Raw genomic sequence first — 23778 nt, forward strand, 5'->3', positions numbered from 1 at the left:
CCAGGCTTTCCAGTTCCCGTAAAACATTTCCTCCATCATGCAGTACTCTACTTTACAGGCTGGGATAAAACTGAATTGTTTGGCTTTTCACCCTAAAAAGTAATAGGGACATCATAATTGAATTTCACTTTGATCTCATCAACTGTATGTCTTCTTTGACTGCACTAGCTTTATATAATGTCCTTCACTAATATACTAATAAAATTAAAGTGTGCTTTATTTAGAAAATAATCTTAATATGCCAGTGAAGATCTAAGTCATGTTCATTATTTGTAGCAATTGTTTTCCAGTTTATCCTTACACTCCACTTTAAACCAAGTCATATCTTCTCTGCCAGAGACCCCTGGAAATCATCTTCTAACTTGTCTCGCTGTTTCACTTCCACTTTCTGGCCTCCTCCTACCCCCAGGTCCTGTCCTTTTTCCCCTCAGCAGCCAGACAGATCTTCTAAATTTTCAAATGTGGTGTTATTATCCCTCAATTTTAAATTCTCTGCTATGGACTTAATGAGTCCCCTCAAATTCATATGTTGAAGTCCTAATTCCCAATGTTTTGGTTTTGGGAGGTAGGGTCTTTGGGAGGTTATTAGTTCATGAGGGTGAGGTCCCTGTGAATGAGATTAGTGTACTTATAAGAAGAGACACAGAGAGATGATCTCTGTCTGACAGGCGAGCACACAGTGAAAAGTCAGGAAGAGGGTTCACAACAGGAACCAAATTGGCCCATACCTTGATCTTGAACTCCTCAACCTCCAGAACTGTGAGACATAAACTTCTGTTGTTTGAGCGATCTAGTCCATGTTAATTTGTTATAGCAGGCTAAGCTAAGAGACTCTCCAATGACTTCTCGTGATTCTTACAATAAAATCTAATCTCTTTACCATCCTTACAAGGCCCTGAAGGAGCTGGTTCCTACCTATCTCTTAGAGTCTCTCGCTCTCTTGCTTATTTTGTGCCAGCTATACTGGCCTTCAGATACCTCCCACTTTTGAGATTTTCCATTAGCTTGTTTCCTCTGCCTAGAACATTCTTACTTCAGTTATTCACAAGAATGGATCTTTCTGGTTTTTCAAATCTAAATTCAAACTTCATATTTTTCTGAGAGACTTTCTTACCATTCAATATAAAATAACTCTCTCAGCAGACCATGAGTAATTATTTATAACAGAAAACCATTTACTTTGCTCCAGAGTATTGTATCACAAATTGAAGTTTTCATATTTGTGTTTCTTAAATTTGTTTTCTGTCCCCCCCTACTAAACAGTAAGTTTTTAATAAGTTAATGTAAGGAGGAGAAGTTTAAACTGAATGAAGCTCACTCAAAAATTTTCATTGTTTTATCAGTTAATGTCTTCAAAAGATTTGTGTTTTCATTGGGGTGGGCACTTAGACAGGGCTGAGTTAGAAAATATAAACTAACATATTTCAAATAGAGGACCTTTAATATAGGGAATGGGTACAAAGTTTATGGAAGAGATGAGACACTACCAAGGAAATTATGAGGCAACCTCTAGATTAGTATGTACAGGAAGATGTCTCCAACCCGAAAACTAGAGGGTCAAAGGGAGGGAGTAGTGAAGCTAAGTTGCTGGAAGAAGAGGGCATTTGGCAGGCATCCTTGGTGGGAGCCAGAGCCAGGGAAGCAGGGACTCTCTAGGGGAACTGAGTCACAGATGAGATGCAGCAGAAACTCAGCCAGAGAGACAGAGACAGAGACAGATATAGACAGAGAGAGAGAGAGAGAGAGAGAGACAGAGAGACAGAGAGAAGGAGAGGGAGAGAGACAGAGAGAGGAGGAAGGCTTGTCTCCTCTTCCTGCCCTCAGATCTTTGGCCAGTACCTTCGGTTGGCCAAACTTATTCAGGAATGCAGACAGCAAAGGACTTGGGAAACTGTGGTTCTCTGGGATACAGAACAGAGCACAGAAGGGCAAGGAATACATAGCACTTAATACAATTTCATAAAATTTGTGCTGACAAGAAAGCACAATCTGCAATTTGAAATGTCTTTTAGGAATACCTTGTTATTTTTATGGCCTCAAAGATACTCTATCATGAAACTTCACTTTAGGTATTTTCTTTGCCATATCCTTTGTGCATATTGATAGCAATGACTATCTATTTCTCCACATCCATACCCTCAGTGGATATTATCATTTATTTTATTCTTTAAAAATTTCTTTTTAATATGAAAAAGAGGAGGTTCTTCCTCACCACAAATCCAGATAATATTAGTTGGATATATATATATTTCTAAAGGGTCTTCATTTTTGAAAATGTTGAAAGACACTGCTCTAGAATATGCCATAAATAGGTGACTTCTTGAGTTAATAAATAGCAAATACAATTCTGGAGCATATGGTAGATTATAACTGTGCTAATATGAAACTATTTCTTACAGTGACTATGTAAATCCTTTAGAAAGGATATGGGTTCTCAGACCTTTTGTAAAAAGCTATCTGTCCATCAGACTTGCCAATGCTGTAACTACAGATGGTTCTTTCAAATGCAACACATCAGTTGAAAAACCCCAACGTAGAAAATGTTGTAAAATGTGACACTGTTATACCCAAATTAGAGATTAAAAGAAAGAATAAACTTGCATGTGAACGAACAGCATGTTGCTGGAAAGCCTTGATTTAAAGGGTAAAAAGAATGGGTTTCCACTTAATTGAGTCACATATAAAAATATGGCATACTCAGGAAGTTTTTCAGTCTGGGAATAATTCAATATTAAAAGCAATAGTTGAGGGCTTCCCTGGTGGCGCAGTGGTTGAGAGTTCGCCTGCCGATGCAGGGGACGCAGGTTCGTGCCCTGGTCCGGGAGGATCCCACATGCCGCGGAGCGGCTGGGCCCGTGAGCCATGGCCGCTGAGCCTGCGCGTCCGGAGCCTGTGCTCCGCAGCGGGAGAGGCCACGGCAGTGAGAGACCCGTGTACTACAAAAAGAAAAAAAAAAAAAAGCAATAGTTGAGAAAGAGACTTGCCACAGGAACTGTGATCAGTCAGAGACCTAAGGATACATTAGGAAAACAGTTTCTCCTTGGGTGCCTGTCATAGTTAGGAATTTTTCAATAGCAAGTAACAAAAAGAATTTTACTGGCTCAGGTAAAGTAGGCTCCAGGATTTAAACAAAACAGGCACAATTCTGTTTCCTCCTTTTTTTTTTTAGTCCTACGTCCCTCTGTGTGCTAGCTTCTTTCTCACACAATCTCTCTCCCCATATTGGGAAAGATGGCTTCCAATAGCCCCAGATTTAGCCTACTTCCTTATGACTTGCAACACAGAAGAAAGAGAAAGCCTCTTATAAACATTGCATCAAATACTGTAAATGACTATGATTGGCCCCACTTGGGTCATCTACGGAGGCGGTAAAAAAAGAAAAAGCCATGGTGACAGTCAAACCTACCAAGACAATCTGGAGTAGGGTAGGGCAGTTCCTCTACAAAACCTGGGTGTCCACCTGACTACCGCTGGCCTCTACTGTTCTTTTCAGTAGACCTCTCTGAAGGCAGCCCAGACTATAAAAGCATTGCTACACTTAACTGCTGGCCTCCAGTTAGAAAAACCTGTACTCACCAAAAGCAAGCTATCAGAAATTAAGACTTGAGGCCAACGTTTCCATTTCAAAGGTTATTTGTAGAAGCATGGATTAAAGCAGTGGGCTGTTTAACTAGGTAACTGAACTGGTTGACTGTCTTAGTTAGACTTTAACATTTGAATTTTGGAAGACAAAAACATTCAGTCTATAGCACTGAATGACCAGCTGGTGAAGAGCGAAAGGATATACAGACACTGTTTTTGAATTGAGGAAGCACCATTTTGTTAGAAAGTGACTAGAATCTGCGTGCATTCCATTGAATGGTTCATTGGCTTTTCCATTTCTTATTTGCTTCCGCGTGTAACAAATAAACATTGACTAGTGTCCTCTTCAATTGAAGCATCGATGTTTTAAAATGTCGGTAAAAACATGTTAGAGAGTCTTTTTTAAGATCAGTAGTTATAAATTACCCTGGACAAAATTTAGCATAAGCAAAAGGCTAATCTACTGAATATTCACATACTGTATGTAAAAACAATGAAAAAAATGCAAAATTTTCTCATGATCTACATAGACTCACATGTATTGAAACTGTTAAAAATGAATCTCTTTTTCTGTTGTTTTTCCTGGCTTCTTTTTAGGAAAATGGACATTTAAATAGAATCTGTATAACTTCTCCACTTTCTTTGCATGTTTTTATTTTTACTTGATAAGAGCTCTCTTTCCTATTAATGGCTAGAATTGATAAGGCCGTTTAGTCTTTCTTTCCCTCATGTTTCTCCTTAGATATCTCTGAATACTGAAGAAAATCTGAGAAACAATGCTGGATAAAGGATGTCAGACCTTTGAAATCAGATTTTTGGCTAGTTGTGTAATCTAAGCCACTTTGAGTTTCAGTTTCTTTACTAAAAATTTGGGAAAAAGATACTACCTCATCAGGTGAATGTGAGAATTAAAACTGATAACACATATAAAGCTAAAATGAACAGCCAGAAAGATAGGAATCACTTAATAATAGCCGTTATTATTTATAAGGGACAATGTTTGAGATAAAGACAACAATTCCAAATTGTATTCATCCCAATAAGAAATGACTGTATAATTTTAAAGCAATAACACTACATGTTGTGTTCTGATATACAATCTTTTAATTAGAAATTAAGATTTCATAGTTGGTTCCTAATGAATGAAAAGCTCATTCATTGATCTCTCATGCAATAAGAAGTATAAATGCAGCAACTTGTTTCTTTAAAGACATTTGCATTTGGTGCAGATTATTATATTAAATTAGTTAAAAATGAAGCAGATATGTTGTTTTTAGTGTAAGCTGATATATACTTATAATCTTAAGTGTGCTTTGCTTTTACTTTGTGGAAGAAAATTCTCTCCATTATTATCCCTCTCATCACATTTCTTCATTGTCCCTATCTAAGTTGTTATTAGAAGATATATGTAGAATCTGCCCATAATCTTTTATCTCTAGATAATCTTTTAAATAGCATGAGCCATAATTGAGTTCAGGTGGCAGCAGTGAATGAGATAAATATTGAATGAGATTAAGATGAATGACAGCACTGCTTGCCAAAGTCCCATCGCCCCAGAAAGAAATGAGAAGTTAATAGAATCAGGATGGGTGTTGTCTGACTACCAAAAAAAAAAAAAAGTTTAAACACATGCTCTGAATGTTTCAGTGAAAGACAAATCTCTATCTTCCTTTTGTACCTTTAATACTCCCATGCTCCTGGGATCGACCATGTAGAACCAGAAGCGAACAGTACACATTCCGAGGCTTGCTGGGAAGCATTGAGAAGTAGTGATTCTTGCAGTGTATCCTTCTTTGGGGCCAGATGAGTTGACATACAGGAAGTGTTGGCCACTACCTTGTAACAGATGAATATATTTTTTATTTAGTGAAATATGTTTTATAGCATGAGGCAGAATATATTTAAATCAAGTACAGATTTCATTTTTTCCCCAAAACACACACACACACACACACACACACACACACACACACAGAGAAAATTAAACACAACTCATTTTCTTTTTCTTAGTTATATATTAATAATATTTAATTATTTAAACCAATATTAAAAAGAGTGTCACTATGACTATGTGATTCATAAAATTCACCTTGGTATGTGACTTGTGCATAAAGTGATCAAATAGTTGTGTTGACTCTGAAAGTGTATTCCTTTTCTCCTAGTTTGCTCAAACCTGTCTGTCAGTTTCAAGTACATAAAATATTTTGTATGCTGCATGTAGAGCAGGTTCAGAGGTTGCTGGGGCTGATTGATATTGTATCTCATTTTTGGTTGTTCCGATTCCCACACTGACCAAAGTAACAGTGAATGGTAGGCAAGAACTGAAAAGTGAAATGTAATTCTTAAAGTCACCACGTTATTTTTCTGAGCAATAGATAACTTCTGTTCTTCTCAACTGCATTAGTATGTGAAAGAGCTCTCCATTTAGACACAATTGGATTTTATTTTTCTGCCAACATCATCAAAATTCGTCATAGTTATTATTCCCTCTGTGGCGTTTATTGGGGGAGAATGAAAAAAATATATATATATATACACTTTCTTATGTTAAATATTTATTTGTAGTTCTAAACTAAGGCTATTAACATATTTTCTAATTAAAAGTATTTTTTTCCTGTGGTATTTATTATTGTTACTGAGATATATGTTCTTAAATCATAAATTGTGAGTTAACAGTATGCCTTTTCCAGAATGTCATAGAGTTGGAATCATACACTACATAGCCTTTTTAGATTAGCTTCTTTCAGTTAGCAATATGTATCATTTTAGGTTCTTCCATGTCTTTCTGTGGCTTGATAGCTCATTTATTTTTATCACTGAATAACATTCCCTTGTATGGATGTACCACAGTTTGCTTATCCATTCACCTATGAAGAACATCTTGGTTTCTTCTAAGCTTTAGCAAATATGAATAAAGCTTGTGTAAGCATCAGTGTGTTAAGCTTTTGTGTAGACAGAAGTTTTCAGTTCACTTGTGAGTATACCAAGGTGCACAACAGCTGGATCTTATAGTAAGAGTACGTTTAGTTGTGTATGAAACTGACAACGTGTCTTCCAAAGTTGGCTGTCCCATTCTGCAGTCCCATCAGCAATGAATGGGAGTTCCTGTTTCTTCTCATTCTCATCCACATTTGGTGTTATCAGTGATTTGGATTTAGCGATTGCAATAGCCAATACTTACTGGTGTTCTCTCTTGAGGGCAGGTCTTGTTATTAAGAACACACCGTTCTGGGTAAATTTCAAAATGGCTACCTTTCCCCTCCACCAGCTCAAAGCAGAGAGGAGGTCTATCTATCTTCACTGTGAGAAATGGCAGGACTCCTGAAGTTAAAACTTACACAAGTGTGGAGCCCCCTAACACTGAATCCCCTGGGAGTTTTTAATCTCTCAAATGTGTGCACATTGAGCCTGCAACAATTCATCAGTTATAGTTTAGGATTTCCTACCCCAGTTCTGATTCCTGCAGAGGTTTCTCTTCGTGAGCTTCTGCTCCAGGAAGCCGTGATTCTGTTTCTCCTGTTTGTCTCCAACTTGGAGGCAGTGGTTTGCCTTTGACCTCAATTCTCTAACAGATCAGGAAGAGTTGTTGATTTTTAGTTTATTCAGCTTTTTGTGTTGTTCTGGGGATGGGAATAATGACTTCCAAATGACTTACATGACAGATGAGAAACTGAAAGTGACTTGTATCTATTTTTTAAAAAATGTTCCTTACTGAAAATATTTCTCTTCGCTAAGAACCCTTACAATGTCTGGCAAAATAAAGAAAAAAATCTTAACCAAGAAAAATAACCAGGGAACATGACATGTGAATTATTATAGCAAGATTTTCCTCAATATAAAAGAGTGATAGTGGAAATAATTTGAAAAGTTGAAAAGTCTCCCTATTGCATCAGTGAACAGTCTTCTATCTTCATTGTCCTATGAAATGTATTTTATGTGCTAGCAAATATTGGATTAGGAAAATTGTACACACTATTTTAATTCAGCAATGAAACAGTTTTCTAAGTTTTCTTTCACATTTCTTTGCAAGGATGTCACTTGTTTTCTTGTTTGGAAAATGAAGACATATGTGGCATGCACAACCAAGATACACCTACACTCCATCTGTCAAACCTACCAAGAACCTGGCTTATTCATTAAGAACATGCATTCTTTAAACCCATGCTATTTTTTAAAATTTAATTAATTTATTTTTTATACAGCAGGTTCTTATTAGTTACTTATTTTATACATATTAGTGTATATATGTCAATCCCAATCGCCCAATTCATCACACCACCACCACCGCCCCCGTCACCTTCCCCCCCTTGTAAACCCATGCTATTTTGATTAAACAAGAACATCTAAGTTTTCCTTCATCTTATTACTTTTGACACTCTTGATGACTTCCAGTACATTTAGACTACACTTTATGAAACATTCTTTAAAACATTACCCTGAATGAGGAAATATAATACAATTAGCTATAATAATTACTTTTTTATATAGTTAAGACTTTATTGAAAATATGGGGCTTCCCTGGTGGCGCAGTGGTTGAGAATCCGCCTGCCGATGCAGGGGACACGGGTTCGTGCCCCGGTCCGGGAAGATCCCACATGCCGCGGAGCGGCTGGGCCCGTGAGCCATGGCCGCTGAGCCTGCGCATCCGGAGCCTGTGCTCCGCAAAGGGAGAGGCCACAACAGTGAGAGGCCCGCATACAGCGCAAAAAAAAAAGAAAATATGGAATCTATTCATCCTATACTGGATGTAAAGAAATAGCCTTGATCTAGTTCTAAATAAGGTAAATTAATGTTAACTATGTTTGTATGAAACTATTCCGCATTTAGTAGCTCAGCTCTTATATAGTATGGCATACATAATGAGACTGATGAACTTCTAACTCAAAAGCTGATTATGTTTAATTCAGACAGCAAATATATTTCATTCTATGCTTTACCGCTAACCTGATGCTGAAGGTCAAATATTTAGAGCAGTGGGAAAGAAGTGATTGTGTTCACTACACAAATTTAATCTGTTTTACAAAGTTAGGAATTCTGATTTAAAACCCTGTATTTCAGTAAATTTATTCCTCTAACTACAAAAATACATGAAAACTTCACTAATTTGGATGTTTCTCTTGAATAATTTTCATCAAAAATATTTAGTTTTAAAAGGTAAATTTTAAGTTTGCCCAGCAACCTGAGTTCAGTCTAACCAAGTTCTCCATTCTTAGTCACTGTCTATAGGCTCCCAGAGTGACTTAGATCACAGCATCCTTAGTGTCCCAATACCTTTTTCACAGCAGCCCAGGTGGGGAGCAACATTGCAGTTTTGTTTACTAAGTATTTAAGTCCAAAGAACTTAATGCTTATTGGTATTCCAACAATATTACAGGCATTTAAAAACTAAAACACACAAACTGAAAACAAATGATTTCATTCTTAATTAGCCACAGTTACTTTCTATTGGAATGTGTGTATACAGCGCAACATCAAAGTTAGCAATTCCAATTATTAGTTAGGGGACTGGGGTGAGTTTCCAAAACACACCCCACCTAGCCTCTTCTGATTTGCATATTCAATTTTGGTCTTACAAAATCCCACAAACACAAAAATTAGAAAGTCAATTCCTGTGTGATGTATTAGTGCATGTACATGTAAAGTTTTATGCATTAAAAAATTTAAGATTGCCAGACTGTGCATGGCAATTTAGAAGCCACCATTGCAAATTTGGTCTTTGGGGATTTTAAATTCTAGAACTCAAGCATATGTAAGTCTGACTTTGTAAATGGAATAGACTTGTTGCAATGTCATATTTTTTCTGGAGAACCATCAAGGTGAAAAGTTGCTTAGCCTCTTAAAATTATTAATAGAAATTTATGAATTATCCAGGAACTATGTACTGTATCACAAAATTATAAAAGCTTACATTGAATTATATTTTCAGAAATAGACTCGTTCTTTATCTAGCAAGGTCAGACTAGACCCACTTTCGAACATTTATAAACTTTCAGTTGCTTCATTGAGAAGTACCTATTTATAGGTAAATTACCTATTTATATCTAGCAAAATCCTTGGGGAAGGTCAAGGGGAACCTAGCCTCCCACATAAAGTTCAGAACTTGTTAAAGCAGATAATAAAACTGAAAAGTCTCACTGCCACAACATAGTTAGAATTTAATGATAAATCATTAAACCAGCTTTATTTAAATGTAACTATATGGAATGATCAACAACACTCATTCGTGGGACAGATTTCTACAGAAGCGGAATTTTTTGTTTGTTGGTTTGATTTTGGACTGTTTCACAGCTTTCTACTGGGCATTTAAAATGTTACTTAACTCATATATTAGTATGCATTCAATTAACTTTGTAAAACCTATCATACTTTAATTAAACACTACTAGATGTAATACTCTAGAACATAGGCATTCACTAAATATTGTCTGAATTTTACCTCTCCCCATACTTTCTGACTCCTGATTTTTCTGTAAATTTTCAGATTAATACTTCAATTTTGCTTGTACAGGTGTAATGATTACAAGTTCTTAAGATTCTTAGGGTATAGCTTTTATATTTCACATCTTAATTAGTTAAAATAAGAACTGGATAGAAATTTCTCATTAATGTTCAATTTTTTACCTTAAAAACTTTAAAGAATTGGACATGTTTTCAAAAACTGACTTAGTGTCAAATAGGGCAAATTCAGCATCAAAGCGTACTTTGTTCCAATCACTACTGTTTCTTGACATTAGAGGCCAAAATATTTTAGCCACATTCAGAATCCATCACCATGCTTCACGGACATTCTTTTTTAAGTTTGGTGTCTGTAGAGAGTAAAGATTCTAATATGTCTTTTAGATGTTATTAGCTACAATCTTGAGTTTTCAAAAATGTTTCATTGAGTTATTATGCCATAAGGTAATAAATTTAACATGTTTTTTTAAAATAGACAGTTAATACTTTTAAAAGAAAGCTGTATTTTTAAAGTTCCAGTGCCCTCAGCAGAATCATACTAGTTTGCACTAGGGTCAAATCATAAAACACAATTTCCCACTTCAAGTGATCTGAATTCATTCCCTGTTTTAAATTGTAGGCAATTTTCATCTTTTTTTTTCTCTTGCTCATAAAATAAAGCTGCCTAATGTTTGTTTTTTTTTCACACAACAAATATTTATTGAGCACTTACTGGCGACTAGGTGCTGGAGACGGCAGTGAAAAACAAAGAAAAACGACCAAATTTCCTGTCCTTATAAGGGCTCACATTCTAACACTCACCACACTGAATGCAAACCATGCCTATCCCCTGTCACAAGCACAGGCCACATCTTACTCATCTTTACAGCTCCAGTGCCCAGGACAGAAACTGGCAAAGAATGCAGGTGCCAAGTGTAATTGAATTCAACTGAATGGCCCATCATAAGAACATCAGCTCAGGATGCCAGCTGCTCATCTTCCTTCCTCTCTCTTTATAATTCTACCCCGTTTAGTTACTTGAAGATTTCTCCTCCACTAGATCACAACCCTTTCTTCCCCGTGTGCCCTGAATCCTGTTTACTTAGCTAGACAGTTGCAAATATCCAAACTATAGGGCCCTTGTATCTCACCACCTTTCTTGTCCCCCAATACATTGAAATGGCACCTTTAGCCTGGTTCTATTTTATCACAGAATTCAGCTCTCTGCTACTCTGCTGCTGCAGTAGCCTGCTGCTGGTAGTTATGAGTCATCCCTGCCATGAGCCAGGAGAAAGTAGGAATGGGATAACATAGAAACTGCCTCATGAAAGGAATACCAGGGAACTCCCTTTACCTCCTAAACATTATACTCAATGGGATCTTTTTATCTTTTATGTTTTTATGTTATCCTTTTATTTCCTTTCAAAACAAACATTTTCCAACACACATTACTGTCTACAAGTTACCCTCATCTCCATTCTCTTGTTTGACCCTTTCGACAATGCTATGAAGTAGTATTATTATCCCCATTTTACAGATGAGGAAACCGAGGCTCTGAAAGGGGAAGTGAACATCTCAAGACCTCAACTGCTTAAAAAATGACTTCGGATTCAAACCAAGATTTTTAACTATTAATAAATGATTTCCACTTCATCATGATCAAGACACATTCTACCAAATGGTCTCCCATCCAAAAATATCCCAAGCTAGTGACCCTTCACCCACAGGCTCTAGAACTAACCAAAATGAACCTACTGGGAACATAAGGCCCTGGGGCTTTGCCTTCTTTGTCCGATCAGCTTGAACCTAAGAGGGGACTGCTACAACTGCTTGTAAATCTGAGGCATTAACTCTACATATCGAGGGCCTGGCTCTGGCCCATGCTGGCCACTGGGGAGAGTCAGTACTCCTAGCTGGAGCTAAGGAGTGAGGAAACAGGGCTATCATTACAACCATTTAAAAACAACACAACACACGGTAAAAACAAACAAACAAACAGAACAATTTTATTTACAGTTGAAAACTTAAACACAAAATCTTGGCTTCTGAGTCTGTGATACTTCCAAGGTCTTTTGATCAAATGGGGCAGCAGCAGGCAGGGAAGCAAACACAGGGGCCAATCCAGTTTATCTCACTCAAGAGCATCACCCCGAGCAAGGGAAGGCCTACAATGGCAGATGTGGAGGGTCTCATTCAGTCTTCCTCTGGACTACATCTCTCCACACTGTGAGATCACCACAGGCAGCTTGGGTTTATTGTTGGGGCCTGTGGGAACATTCTCAATCTTTCTCATCACCAGAAGTCCATCAGTGATTTTTCCGAACACCATGTGCTTCCCATCTAGCCACACATTTAGAGCAGGTGATGAAAAACTGGCAGCCATTGGTACTGGGACCACTGTTTGCCATGGAAAGCAAGCCTGGAGCTGAGTGTCTAAGCTTAAAATTTTCATCTGCAAATGGCCCCCGGTAGATACTGGAGACTCCAGTATCATCTCCATTAACAAAATCTCCACCCTGAATCATGAAATCTTTTATGACCCTGTGTAAGGTGCTCCCTTTGTATCCTATTGGAACCCCATCTTTTCTGAATTCTCCAGTGCAGAACTGCCAGCTAGTCAGATGTCCAGACACTCAGGCATACAGATTAACAACATAAATTGACATGGGAACAGTCAAGACTATTCAGAGTGATACCCAGAAGAATCAGATCTCAAGGGCAGTGAGTGGACGGACTGAGGCAGGCAGACGATTCCCTGTTTGTTTTTTGTTTTTTTTTTTTTAAATGCGATGCAATATGTCTCTCTTTCAAGATAGCAAATTCTCCCTTCCTCAGAGTCAGACTTACTTAGCTGGGCTCTACATTCTCTATAATTTCTACCTGTCTCTCACTCTAAAATAGAAGGGTGCATAATGACTATCAGTTGAAATGCCCTCAATCTCTTTTTTTACTTTCATTCCCCCCCTGCCCTCCCCCCTCCACCTCCAGATTTTCAAGGTGCTGTCTATTCGCATCTGAAAGTTTTACAGCCTGTGAAATGTAAACATACTCAGAGAACAAGTTTCCTCAAAGTTGTCAAAATGGCAACCACAGCGCCTCTCAAGTCAGATGAAATTTTCTCATGGAATTTGATAGACATTGTCTGTCATTATATCACTTCTGTTTGCTTTTTGTAGAGCTGTGTAATGAATAGCTTTGGCATTTCTTTATTTTTACCCTTTCCAACAGTTTATTCTACAGACATTATGCTCTTCAGAGTAACTATTACCTATTTTTAAAAACATGTTTTTCAGCTGAATGTCTCATTTCAGTACTATTTACTATTTCCAAATTTGGTGCTGCAAGTTTTTCCCCTCAGTATGCAATGTTCTGATATAAAAGTGAAGCTTCTAGTTGTGACATGCCAACGCAGGGTAGATTCATCTTATTTTGAAAGTTTCTAATTTGTTCAGAAGCAAGAATGTCTCAATCACACGAAGATGAAATATGAATGGAATTGGCTGGTTCTTCCTATAAGTATAGGAATTTCAAAGGACTCTGTAGTTCTTAATCTTTATACTAAAAGAACACTGAACAACATCTTTATGTGTCTTTTCTTATCAAGATGCCTTTGGAAACATTATTGGCTTAATAGCATTTCTGTAACTTGATTTCATTTGCCAAGTTGAGATTAAAAAGTAAAATAAAATATAAATCATAAACCCTTTTCTTTAGGTAAGTGAGATATGGTAAGAACTTTGATTTTGTTTGATCCATTATATGGAAAGCAAATAAGAAGAGAATATTTATTTTTATGGAAACAGAAAACAGGATTATCATATTCTTTTAATAAATAAATAGCAGAAACTGTGGGCTGGATTTTCCACTAGTTAAGTCTGCAGGTACTGGAGGCTTTGATTCTAATCCTGACTCTTCTACTTATTAGGTGTGTGACCTTGGGCAGCCTATTTAAATTCTCCAGGACTCAGAAGCAATAAAATAATTATAGTAGGTACTTTAACCTCATGGAGTTGCAGTAAAGATTAAATGATACACTACATGTAAAGTGCTTAGAACACAGCTGCAAATTATTGTTACTCTCATGAAAAATTTAAAGAATAGATATAAATATGATTTTAGCAGTGGAAATAATCATTTAATAATTGATTAAATAATCAATCACAAGTTACTGATTGGATAACTATTATATAGAAGACACCATGTCTTGCATTTGGATGTTAGGGAGGTGGACAAGTTATGACTGGGAAAATATGAAACATACCCAAAAGACTCTAAGAAAAAAAGCTAACAATATGTACTATTTAGAAGAGAAGCTCTGGGTCAGACTAGCTGGGTTCTAATCCAAACTCTGATACTTGTGAGCTTTATGACTTTGGGCAAAACACTAAATCCCACTGTCTCTCCTATTCATCATCTATCAAATGGGGATGATAATAATGATAATAATAATGATATACAGCTCATTGGGATTACTGTGAGCATATAATACCAAGTATTGATGTAGATCATAATTGCTACGCAGTTCAACAGATAAAAGATGGCTTAAATTTGGTGGCTATAGAAAGACTTCATAAAAGATGGTAGATTATATTAGTATATTAAAGAATACAGTGGAGATGAAGTAGGCGAAGAAAGTTGTATAGGAGTGGGAAAAGATTATTCTAAAAAAAACAATGGGGGAAGACTTCTGGTTTCCAGTCCAGCATGTAAGGAGCTTCGAAAGCATCAGTTTCATCTTCACAGCAACAAAAACTCAAAAAACTCTTCTTAGATCCTTCAGAGAATAGAGATCACAGGGGAAACTGCCGCCCCAAAACTGAAGAGACAACAGGCAGATATAGACAGTGACAACTCAGCAAAGCAGAAACTTGGGGAGAGGAATGGTGGCTGGAGCCTGTACTGGGTGAGGAAAAGGTAAACTGTAATTAACAAATTGCTGGAGGCTCAGTGTGGGAAAGCTGGAGGGATATGAACTCCAGGGGGACCAGTCTTTGGGTCACCCCAACAATGTTACCTCCAGGAGCCCTACCAAGTTCTCACGGTGAAGACTGGAGAGGAAAATCTCCTCTGCTTCTTACAGGGAGAGGGGGAAAAGTAGCCATTTGGAAGTGTGCCTAATTTTCTTGGCAAATTCTAGATTTCCTATCTCACCTAAGGGGTCTGGGGTGGGGTCGGGTAGGGTGAGAGTAGTCACAGTGAAAGGACGCAGACTCACTAGAAGACTGAGCTCAAACCATAGGATTGTAGAATGCTTCCATTCCCCTGACCTTACACTCAGCACCTTTCCACCCCATCATCATATCCGTAGGGCTCCTACATACTAACAGGGAACTGTTCTGAAAGAGCATCATCTCTCAGACCTTATTTAAGAAGTTTGGGACACGAAGATACAAGGGAGACAAAAACAAGGACACCAGAGGAAACTTTACCTTCTGTCATCTACAGCTGCAGTAACTGGTAAACACAACCTTACTCCTAGCCAGATAAACAAAAAACCTTATACTACAGGTCTGCTTATCTTGATTCCTTCAAACCAATTCATCATGTTCACCATTGACACAAAATTACAGGTCATACTAAAAAAATGATATGGCCCAAAGTTGACATTTATAATACCCAAAGCATATTTGAGGGACAAGAACACAGTTTGTAGAAGAATAATAGATGAAATCAGAAATGCAATTTGGGAAAGAACATAGGAAGACTTTAAAGCCAATTAAAAGGCAGTGAAGAGCTTCTGATGATTTGGAGACCAGGAGTCATTATTTAGGGATATTAACCCTGTATCAGTGTGAAGAGTGGCCTGGTTTAGGAGAATATTTGCATGGAGATGAGGTGCCTTGACATGTGCAATAGCCCAGGAGTTAACTAAGATGACAGAGGTGGAGATGCAAAGAAAGAAAAGGATATAAGTTGAGAATGAAGAGGTGACAATTTGCAATTCAGAGAGAATTAACTGTGTTGATGATAATGTCAATAACTGAAATAATAAAATCAGGAGTAGGAGATTCTTTTTTTTTTTTAACATCTTTATTGGAGTATAATTGCTTTACAATGGTGTGTTAGTTTCTGCTCTATAACAAAGTGAATCAGCTATACATATACATATATCCCCATATCTCCTCCCTCTTGCGTCTCCCTCCCACCCTCCCTATCCCACCCCTCTAAGTGGTCAATTCCATATGTATGTGTTAGCAGACAGTATGTGTTTTTCTCTGTCTGACTTACTTCACTCTGTATGACAGACTCTAGGTCCATCTACCTCACTACAAATAACTCAATTTCATTTATTTTATGGGAGATTCTTTCTTAAAGGAAGGTAAGTATGAGTCTGAATATGTGACTTGGAGATACTGGCAATTGAAAATATGGGACGAGGTTGTGGAAATAAGGGCTGCATAAATGCAGGAATGAGCAAATTTTGAGCACTGAGAGACTAAAACCTCTAAGTAAGCAAAATATGTAGGAAAAGAGATAAAAAGGTCAAAGTCAGACTATTGGGTGAGACTCACAATTAGGTCTTAGAAGGAGAAAGAAAAAGCGCAAAATATGAATATAACATTAGGGGAAAAATCACAGTCCACTGTACCGAAAACACAGATGAACCCTTCAAGAAGGTGTGGATTGATCAAATGCAGCATTAGAAGAATCAGGTCATTATGATTATGAAATCAGTAAAGTCCTCAAAGACAGCTAGAATACAAGCTCCAGGAGAGTCAGGAAGGTATTTGATAAACAATTATCTCTACAGTTTTACATCAGTGACCAAAAGTCAGTGACCAATAATTATATGCTGAAGAAATAATATTTTTTGCAGAAGACAGATTGTAGGGAGTCAAAGAAGATGTGTGTAGTGAGGCAGGGGATACAAACAATGTGTGGGAAATGGTAATTAGAGATTAAAAAAATAAAAAACAATAACACTTAGATGGGAAACAAAGTTAAGGTTAGGTAGTTAGGTATTTCATTTTGTTTGTTTTTTAAGGTAAGAGAGAATTGTGATGCTTGAAGGCACAAAGTAGTGATAAAGAGGAAATTTAAGGACACACAAAAAAGGAAGTAAATACAAGGAGGCAAGGTTCTGAGAAGATAGAAAGGGATAAGCTTAATGGTTCACTATTTTATTGAGAAATAAAGTCTGTAAATAAATATGCATTTAGTAAATTCCTTTTAGAGAAACTATGATTCCTGGATACTTGTAAAATGATAACTAACCTGAAAGATTTTCAGATTATTTATTCAGGGTTTAAGGATTCTTTTAGAATCCTTGCCCTACAGGATTCTAAAAGAATTGCTTCATTCACATGCCTTTCACTGAACACCATGTCTCACAGATGCCTCCTGGCATTTCAAAAAAAATAAAGCATCATCTGGGTCCTACCTGAAACAATTATTAAGTATTCCTGGAAGTATTTTAAGTGAACACAGACAAAACAAAGACAAAGAAAAGAAAAACAGAAATTAAGATTTTGTTTCTCCCCAGAGGCAGAAAAACGTGATATAAATTGGTTGGGGTATTGATTCAAATGGTACATGTGGGGACTTCCCTGGTGGCACAGTGGTTAAGAATCTGCCTGCCAACGAAGGGGACACAGGTTCGAGCCCTGGTCTGGGAAGATCCCACATGCCGCAGAGCAACTAAGCCCGTGGGCCACAACTACTGAGCTTGCGCTCTAGAGCCCATGTGCCACAACTACTGAAGCCCGCGCGCCTAGAGCCGTGCTTCGCAACAAGAGAAGCCACTGCAATGAGAAGCCCACGCACCACAATGAAGAGTAGCTCCACTCGGCGCACTTAGAGAAAGCCCACGTGCAGCAACAAAGACCCAACGCAGCCATAAATAAATAAATAAATAAAACACAAATGGTACATATGGATGATTGGTAGTGGTTCAAGGTTTGACACCAGCATTGCTTTTTGGCAACAAAATGGAAATCACTGTCAGATCATGAGAGTTTTTGAAGACACATAGAGGACTTATAAATGATCTGGGCTTGTTCTTGCTGTCTAAACATCACCAAAGTCAAGTTTACCCTTTGTCTCAGAGTAAAATAAGGAAAAGAGGAATAACCCTGGCTTAACTACTCACTTCATGAAGAGAACTGCCCTTGTTTTCACTTCAGGAAGATGAAGTGAGAAAGAGAATTGCCTTTATTCTAACTGTCGTTGACAAACAAATGATGAGTGTCCTTCATTGCCTTTTTGCAATGGTTTAGAGAAATCTAAACCTGCAAGACATATTCTGAGATTTATCAGCCAAAAAAGTCTCCTGTTTTTTTTTTTCCTTGGCATTGCTGTTTATTTGGAGTGGAATGTTTGTAGTTCTAAAAAGTAACACAAGACAAAGAGAGTAGAAATGATACTGAACTGTGGTCAGAAAATGGCAACTAGAGTAAATAAGAAATATAGAAAAAAGTACTTGTTTGCTTTGAGCTATTTTATACTGATAAAATGCCATCTTCCAACATTTTTGTGTTTTAGAAGAGAAACTACTGAGTATTCACTTATCTGATCATCACATTTTACATTTCAGTAAGTTTTGAGAATGTCATGTTAAGCCTGAGAGACTAAGGGTTACAAATGTAGGCTTTTGCTTTAGAGAGACATGGGTCCCAGTGCTGGATTCCACAAGTGTCCTCTGTGTGGCTGGGGGCAAGTTATTTATTCTCTCTGTGCACCCATTTCCTCTGCTGTAAAACTTCAAGGTATTGTGAGGATTAAACAAGAAAGCCAGAAGAAAGCCAGGGACCTGGTGATCGGCACTCAGTGAATACCAGCTACATAGACACAACAATTTTTGACAACAAGACTTGTTCTATTTAGTTACATTTAACAATTATCAATTTTTAGTAGTAAAAAGAAATAAATGATAACAATAAAAAACCTCTCTTCATCTGTACTGTATGAAAGTAGACTCTTTAGTACTCTTTCATTCTAAAGTACATAATTACTGAATTAATACATTTTTAGAAAATATCAGAGCCAAACTACTTTTACAAGATGATATTAAAGGTTACCAAAAGTTATAATAAAGTCAGAAAAATATGTTATGCTATTTATTATTACTCATTTTATGCTAATATTCTATGTCTCCTTTTACCTAATGCTTATATGTTTTGGGGGCATCACAGGAGAAACGTAAAGGGGAAAGAAAAAGGAGGTATAAATAGCAGGAAATGAGAAAAAATACTAATATTCATAATTTACATACATTCTATAATGCATAACTTGAGCATAAAGAAAAACACTGACAATGAAAGAAAGTTAGAATAACTACATAAATATTTTGTAGTTATGCTAAACATAAAGGGATCTGTCTAGGCCAAGTCAAAGAAACAGCTCTAAAATTAAGTAGAACAGAGAAAGTTTTCAAAAGAATCTGAGATAAATTCAGAGATCCCACATGATACCAGATCCAATTATGGGGATAATGCTGTCTAATTCATTGTTAAAGCAGAGCATCCAAAGGAAATCAATTTATATGACCAGTAAAGGCCCAGGTGGCCGCGCTGGCCATGCGGATGATCGCGCTGCTGGTCATAGTTGTGGTGATGGTTGTAGTGGTGGTGGTGTTTGAGATTCATGATGCAGTGATTGCCACTATTTTTAACTCAATTCTGTAGTAAGACAAAGTTCTTCCTATTCAAGAACTTCAGAATATGGCTGTCTAGTAGTGAAACAACTAAATATTGTAAGGAAAGCATCATTCTGCCAACAAAAATTATTTCATTATATAGTACTTAAGAAAAAATTTTAAGGTGATTACTTGAAAATGTAGGTCCTATAAGAATTAATACACAATGTATACATACAGATCTGGGATCCTTTTGTATAGTGAGTTATGTAGACAAGACCTGTCCTCATAGGGATGTTATCACACAGTCATAACTCTTGTCTAACTGGTATTTCCCAACTCTGTAATTTCATAAAAACAATAGACTATCAACTTTGAACCTTAACTACATATTAGAAAAAAAAAGCGTATAGAAGACAAATGAAAGAAAATATGGAAATAAAGACAGACATTATTTTTTCTCTTTGAAAGTTATGGAACAAGAAACCACCATATTTGGGCAATAATTCAGAAAGCAGTATTTTTAACATAGAGACTACTGAAACCACAAGAAAAACTGCATGATAAGGTTTAATTATTAGGATGTAATATACACAATATAATACTATGAAGATAATCACCCCACTTTACTTTTTATGTGTTCTTTTTTTTCAAAGTACCTTTTGCTTAAAGTAGACTTGAAGTTAAATATAGATAATTTTTGCAGTTTCTAGTGGCAAATGTGTGAATTCATAAGCAAGAGATTGCCCATCTTCGAAGATATCCAGATATGGATACTTTTCAGTATTTCTTTAGTCAATTCAAGTGGTTTTTTTTCACTTGAGAGACAAGAAAGCCTTCTCTATGTATGCAATGTAATATTGAACAGAACTGTCCAACAGAAACAAACAGTGAGTCACATATGTGGTTTTAGAATTTTTAGTAACACATTTTAAAAAGTAAAAGGAAATAGGTTAATCTTTAGTAATACATTTTATTTAAGCCCATGTTCCCCAAATGCTATCATTTCCACATATAATCAATGCACAAATTATTGAGATATTTTTAAAATTCTATTTTCTTTTGTACTCCATCTTCGAAATGCAGTGTGTATTTTACACTTAAAGCACATCTCAATTTGGACCAGCCACATTTCAAGGATTCAACAGTTCCATGTCACTGGTGGCTACCATATCAGACAGTATAGGCTATAAAAGAAAGCCTTTTAGTCAGAGAGTTCAATATTCCAATACCCCTCCCACAAGGGTATTTACTTACCCTTGTGGCTTGGTCAAGTTTTTTAACCTTTCTAAGAATTTAGTATCTTCTACATCACAATGTATTAAAAGGATTAAATAAGATAACAGATGCAAATCTTTTACCTTTTCTGACTCGTAGGAAACATTTCCTAACTAACATATGTTAGTTCTCTTCTTCTAAATCCCTCTGAATTTTCTCCTTATTTTTTTTGAAAAAAAAATCCTTTTGTTTGGATTTTCGTGAATGGATAAGAACAACAACTATTCAACATCCATCCACAGCCCTTTAGGAAACAGCAATGCAGGCACCCTCATTCTAGTGGCTACACAGAAAAATGTCTTTAACTTATAGCACCTTCCCACCCTTGTAACTTCTAGGCTACTCTCCACTGGTTCCTGGTTCCTGGTTGATCCTTCTTTGAAGGCTCCACTTTTCCTTATTTTCCTCATAGTAATTAACTTCCCAGAAACTATACAAGCTTTTTATTTATAATGCTTGATATTGATTTTCTATTCTCCTCTGCTACAACGTCAGCCACATGACAGCAGTGATCCCTTTTTGATTTATTCAATATATATTCCAAATAACTAGAACAGCAGCTAGCAAAAAATGGGCTCAACAACTATTTGTTGAATGAATGAATGACTGAAAAAACATTTTTTCACCATGCCAACGTAATTCATTTTATTTGGGCATCACGCACCTGTAGAAACTCTTCCATTTAGTCACATGCGTTTTTAAAGGGGTGGCTGAAGCATCACACAAATCCGAGCTGTTTTCCTTTAACACTCTTCTCAGACTTTAATGTGATGATGATGATGATGACGATGAAGAGCAGTCGTATGTTAGTAATTAACTTCCCTTGAAGTATCCAAAAAATTTCCATTTTAAGCAGAAATTTGCTGTGAACCGGTACCATAACAAATTCCAGTGTATTGTTTAAGGATCAGATAAAATAAAAGAAGTAGATATTTACAAATCATATACGTTGATTCTCTGAGTATCATCTGAAAATCTAGTGAAGAGATTATTTTTATTATTGTTTTCATGTGTTCATTTCTACCTTGTGTACAAATCCCTTAGTGTTTTCTGAATATCCAGTTCTTATTTCATGCTAGATGTCACACTGCCAGGGCTTTTTCACTTAAGTTGCATTCATATTTTGGGGGAACTATTTTTTAAAACATCTTTCTTTTGGGAAATTTCAAATTTATACCGAAGTATAAAAAATAGTATAATGAAATCCCATCTACCCAAAACCCAGCTTCAAAAATGTCAACCCATGAGCAGTCTTGTTTCCTCTATATTACCACCCACATCCTCAAAACCACCAGATTACTTGAAAGTAACCCTAAATATCAAATTCCATCATCTTTATATACTTCAGTATATATTTCTACAAGATTAGAACTCTTTTTTCATAACTATTATATCACATTTAAAGATGAACTATACTTCCTTACTATAATTAAATATTTAGTCAGTAGGAAACATATTTTATATGTTAATACAGATATAAGTATATTTATTGGAACATATATGTATACATGGGAATATACATATATTCCCAACTTTTTATATAATGTTGCACATAGAAATGATTATACTCCTACAGGATGCTGCAATAAATGGAAGAGGGTAATTGCTGTTTGTTTTCAAATCAAAGTCTTCCACATGGGCAACTGATTGGCAGTTTTCATCCTAAGCACATGACAAGTTGGGTGATACAGGACTCTAAAGGCTCAACAGTCAACAAACAGAGCAGTAGCTTTCTAAAGAGCGATAAGAACACATGACAAATGTCTACCACACTGAGTTATCTATTTCCTCCAGGGATAACTGTTCTCTTTTCACGTCCTTATCTTTTTCTTTCATGACACTGGTTTTCTTTAAATGCCTGGTAATTCTTGGTTATCCATTTCAACTTTTTTTTTTTTTTCTTAAATTTTTATTGGAGTATAGCTGATTTACAATGTTGAGGTAGTTTCAGGTATACAGCAAAGTGAATCTGTTAATACATATACATATATTCATTCTTTTTTAGATTCTTTTCCCATATAGGCCATTACAGAGTATTGAGTAGAGTTCCTTGTGCTATTCAGTAGGTCTTTATTAGTTATCTATTTAATATATAGTAGTGTGTATGTGTCAATCCCGATCTTCTAATTTATCCCCACCCCTCACCGCTGGTAACCATAGTTTATTTTCTACATCTGTAACTCTACTTCTGTTTTGTAGATAAATTCATTTGTAGCCTTTTTTTAGATTCCACATATAAGTGATATCATATGATATTTGTCTTTCTCTGCCTGACTTACTTCACTCAGTATGACAATGTCTAGGTCCATCCATGTTGCTGCAAATGGCATTATTTCATTTCAACTTTTGAATGAAGGCCTTTGTTGCTTAGTATATAGGTAACAGGAAAGAATCTCCGCTGCTGTTATACAGAACTGTTTCCCCACCGAGCTCGCCTTTGATTGGAAGAATGAAGAGAAGGTGCTGGACAGGTGGGTTGGACATGTAGCCACAAAGACGTCCCTATGGGGCAGTAGTTCTCAACCTTGGATACACATTAGAAACTTATGGGGAGTTCTTAAAAATCTTGCTGCCCAGGCCACAGCATTGACCAATTCAGTCAGAATCTTTGTGGGTGGATCCAGATATTAGTACTTTGTTTAAACTCTCCAGCTGATTCTAATATTCAGCCAAGATTGAGAACCACTGTCCTTGGATGTGAGACCAGGGGGTCGGCAGGCATGCAAACTGCAATGCTCCAATTTTTAATTCTTGGACAGAGTTATCTTTATTTCCCCCTGCAAACCTATAGTGTTGATCCTGTGCAGCCCCATGTACGACCCTGTCTCTTTTTCAGGATCTAATTATCTCATGATAATCCTTTCCCAGGCAGGCAGATGCCCAGTTTTCTTTAGATGACAGTACTCTGAT

At 36.6% G+C, this 23778-nt stretch overlaps 1 protein-coding gene and 1 pseudogene across 1 annotated transcript in view; both read right to left on the reverse strand.

Annotated features, from left to right (window-relative positions):
- MALRD1 (MAM and LDL receptor class A domain containing 1) overlaps positions 1-23778 on the reverse strand; it is a 653641-nt gene that overhangs the window by 151741 nt on the left and 478122 nt on the right. The window contains exon 32 of the mRNA XM_024129703.1: positions 5261-5418. Within this exon, the coding sequence (XP_023985471.1) occupies positions 5261-5418 (158 nt within the window). The remainder of the gene's footprint in view (positions 1-5260; positions 5419-23778) is intronic.
- On the reverse strand, positions 12200-15316 carry LOC112066462 (peptidyl-prolyl cis-trans isomerase H-like; annotated as a pseudogene).

The sequence above is a fragment of the Physeter macrocephalus genome, chromosome 11 (genome assembly GCF_002837175.3).
Source record: "Physeter macrocephalus isolate SW-GA chromosome 11, ASM283717v5, whole genome shotgun sequence".
NCBI classification, from domain to species: Eukaryota; Metazoa; Chordata; class Mammalia; order Artiodactyla; family Physeteridae; genus Physeter; species Physeter macrocephalus.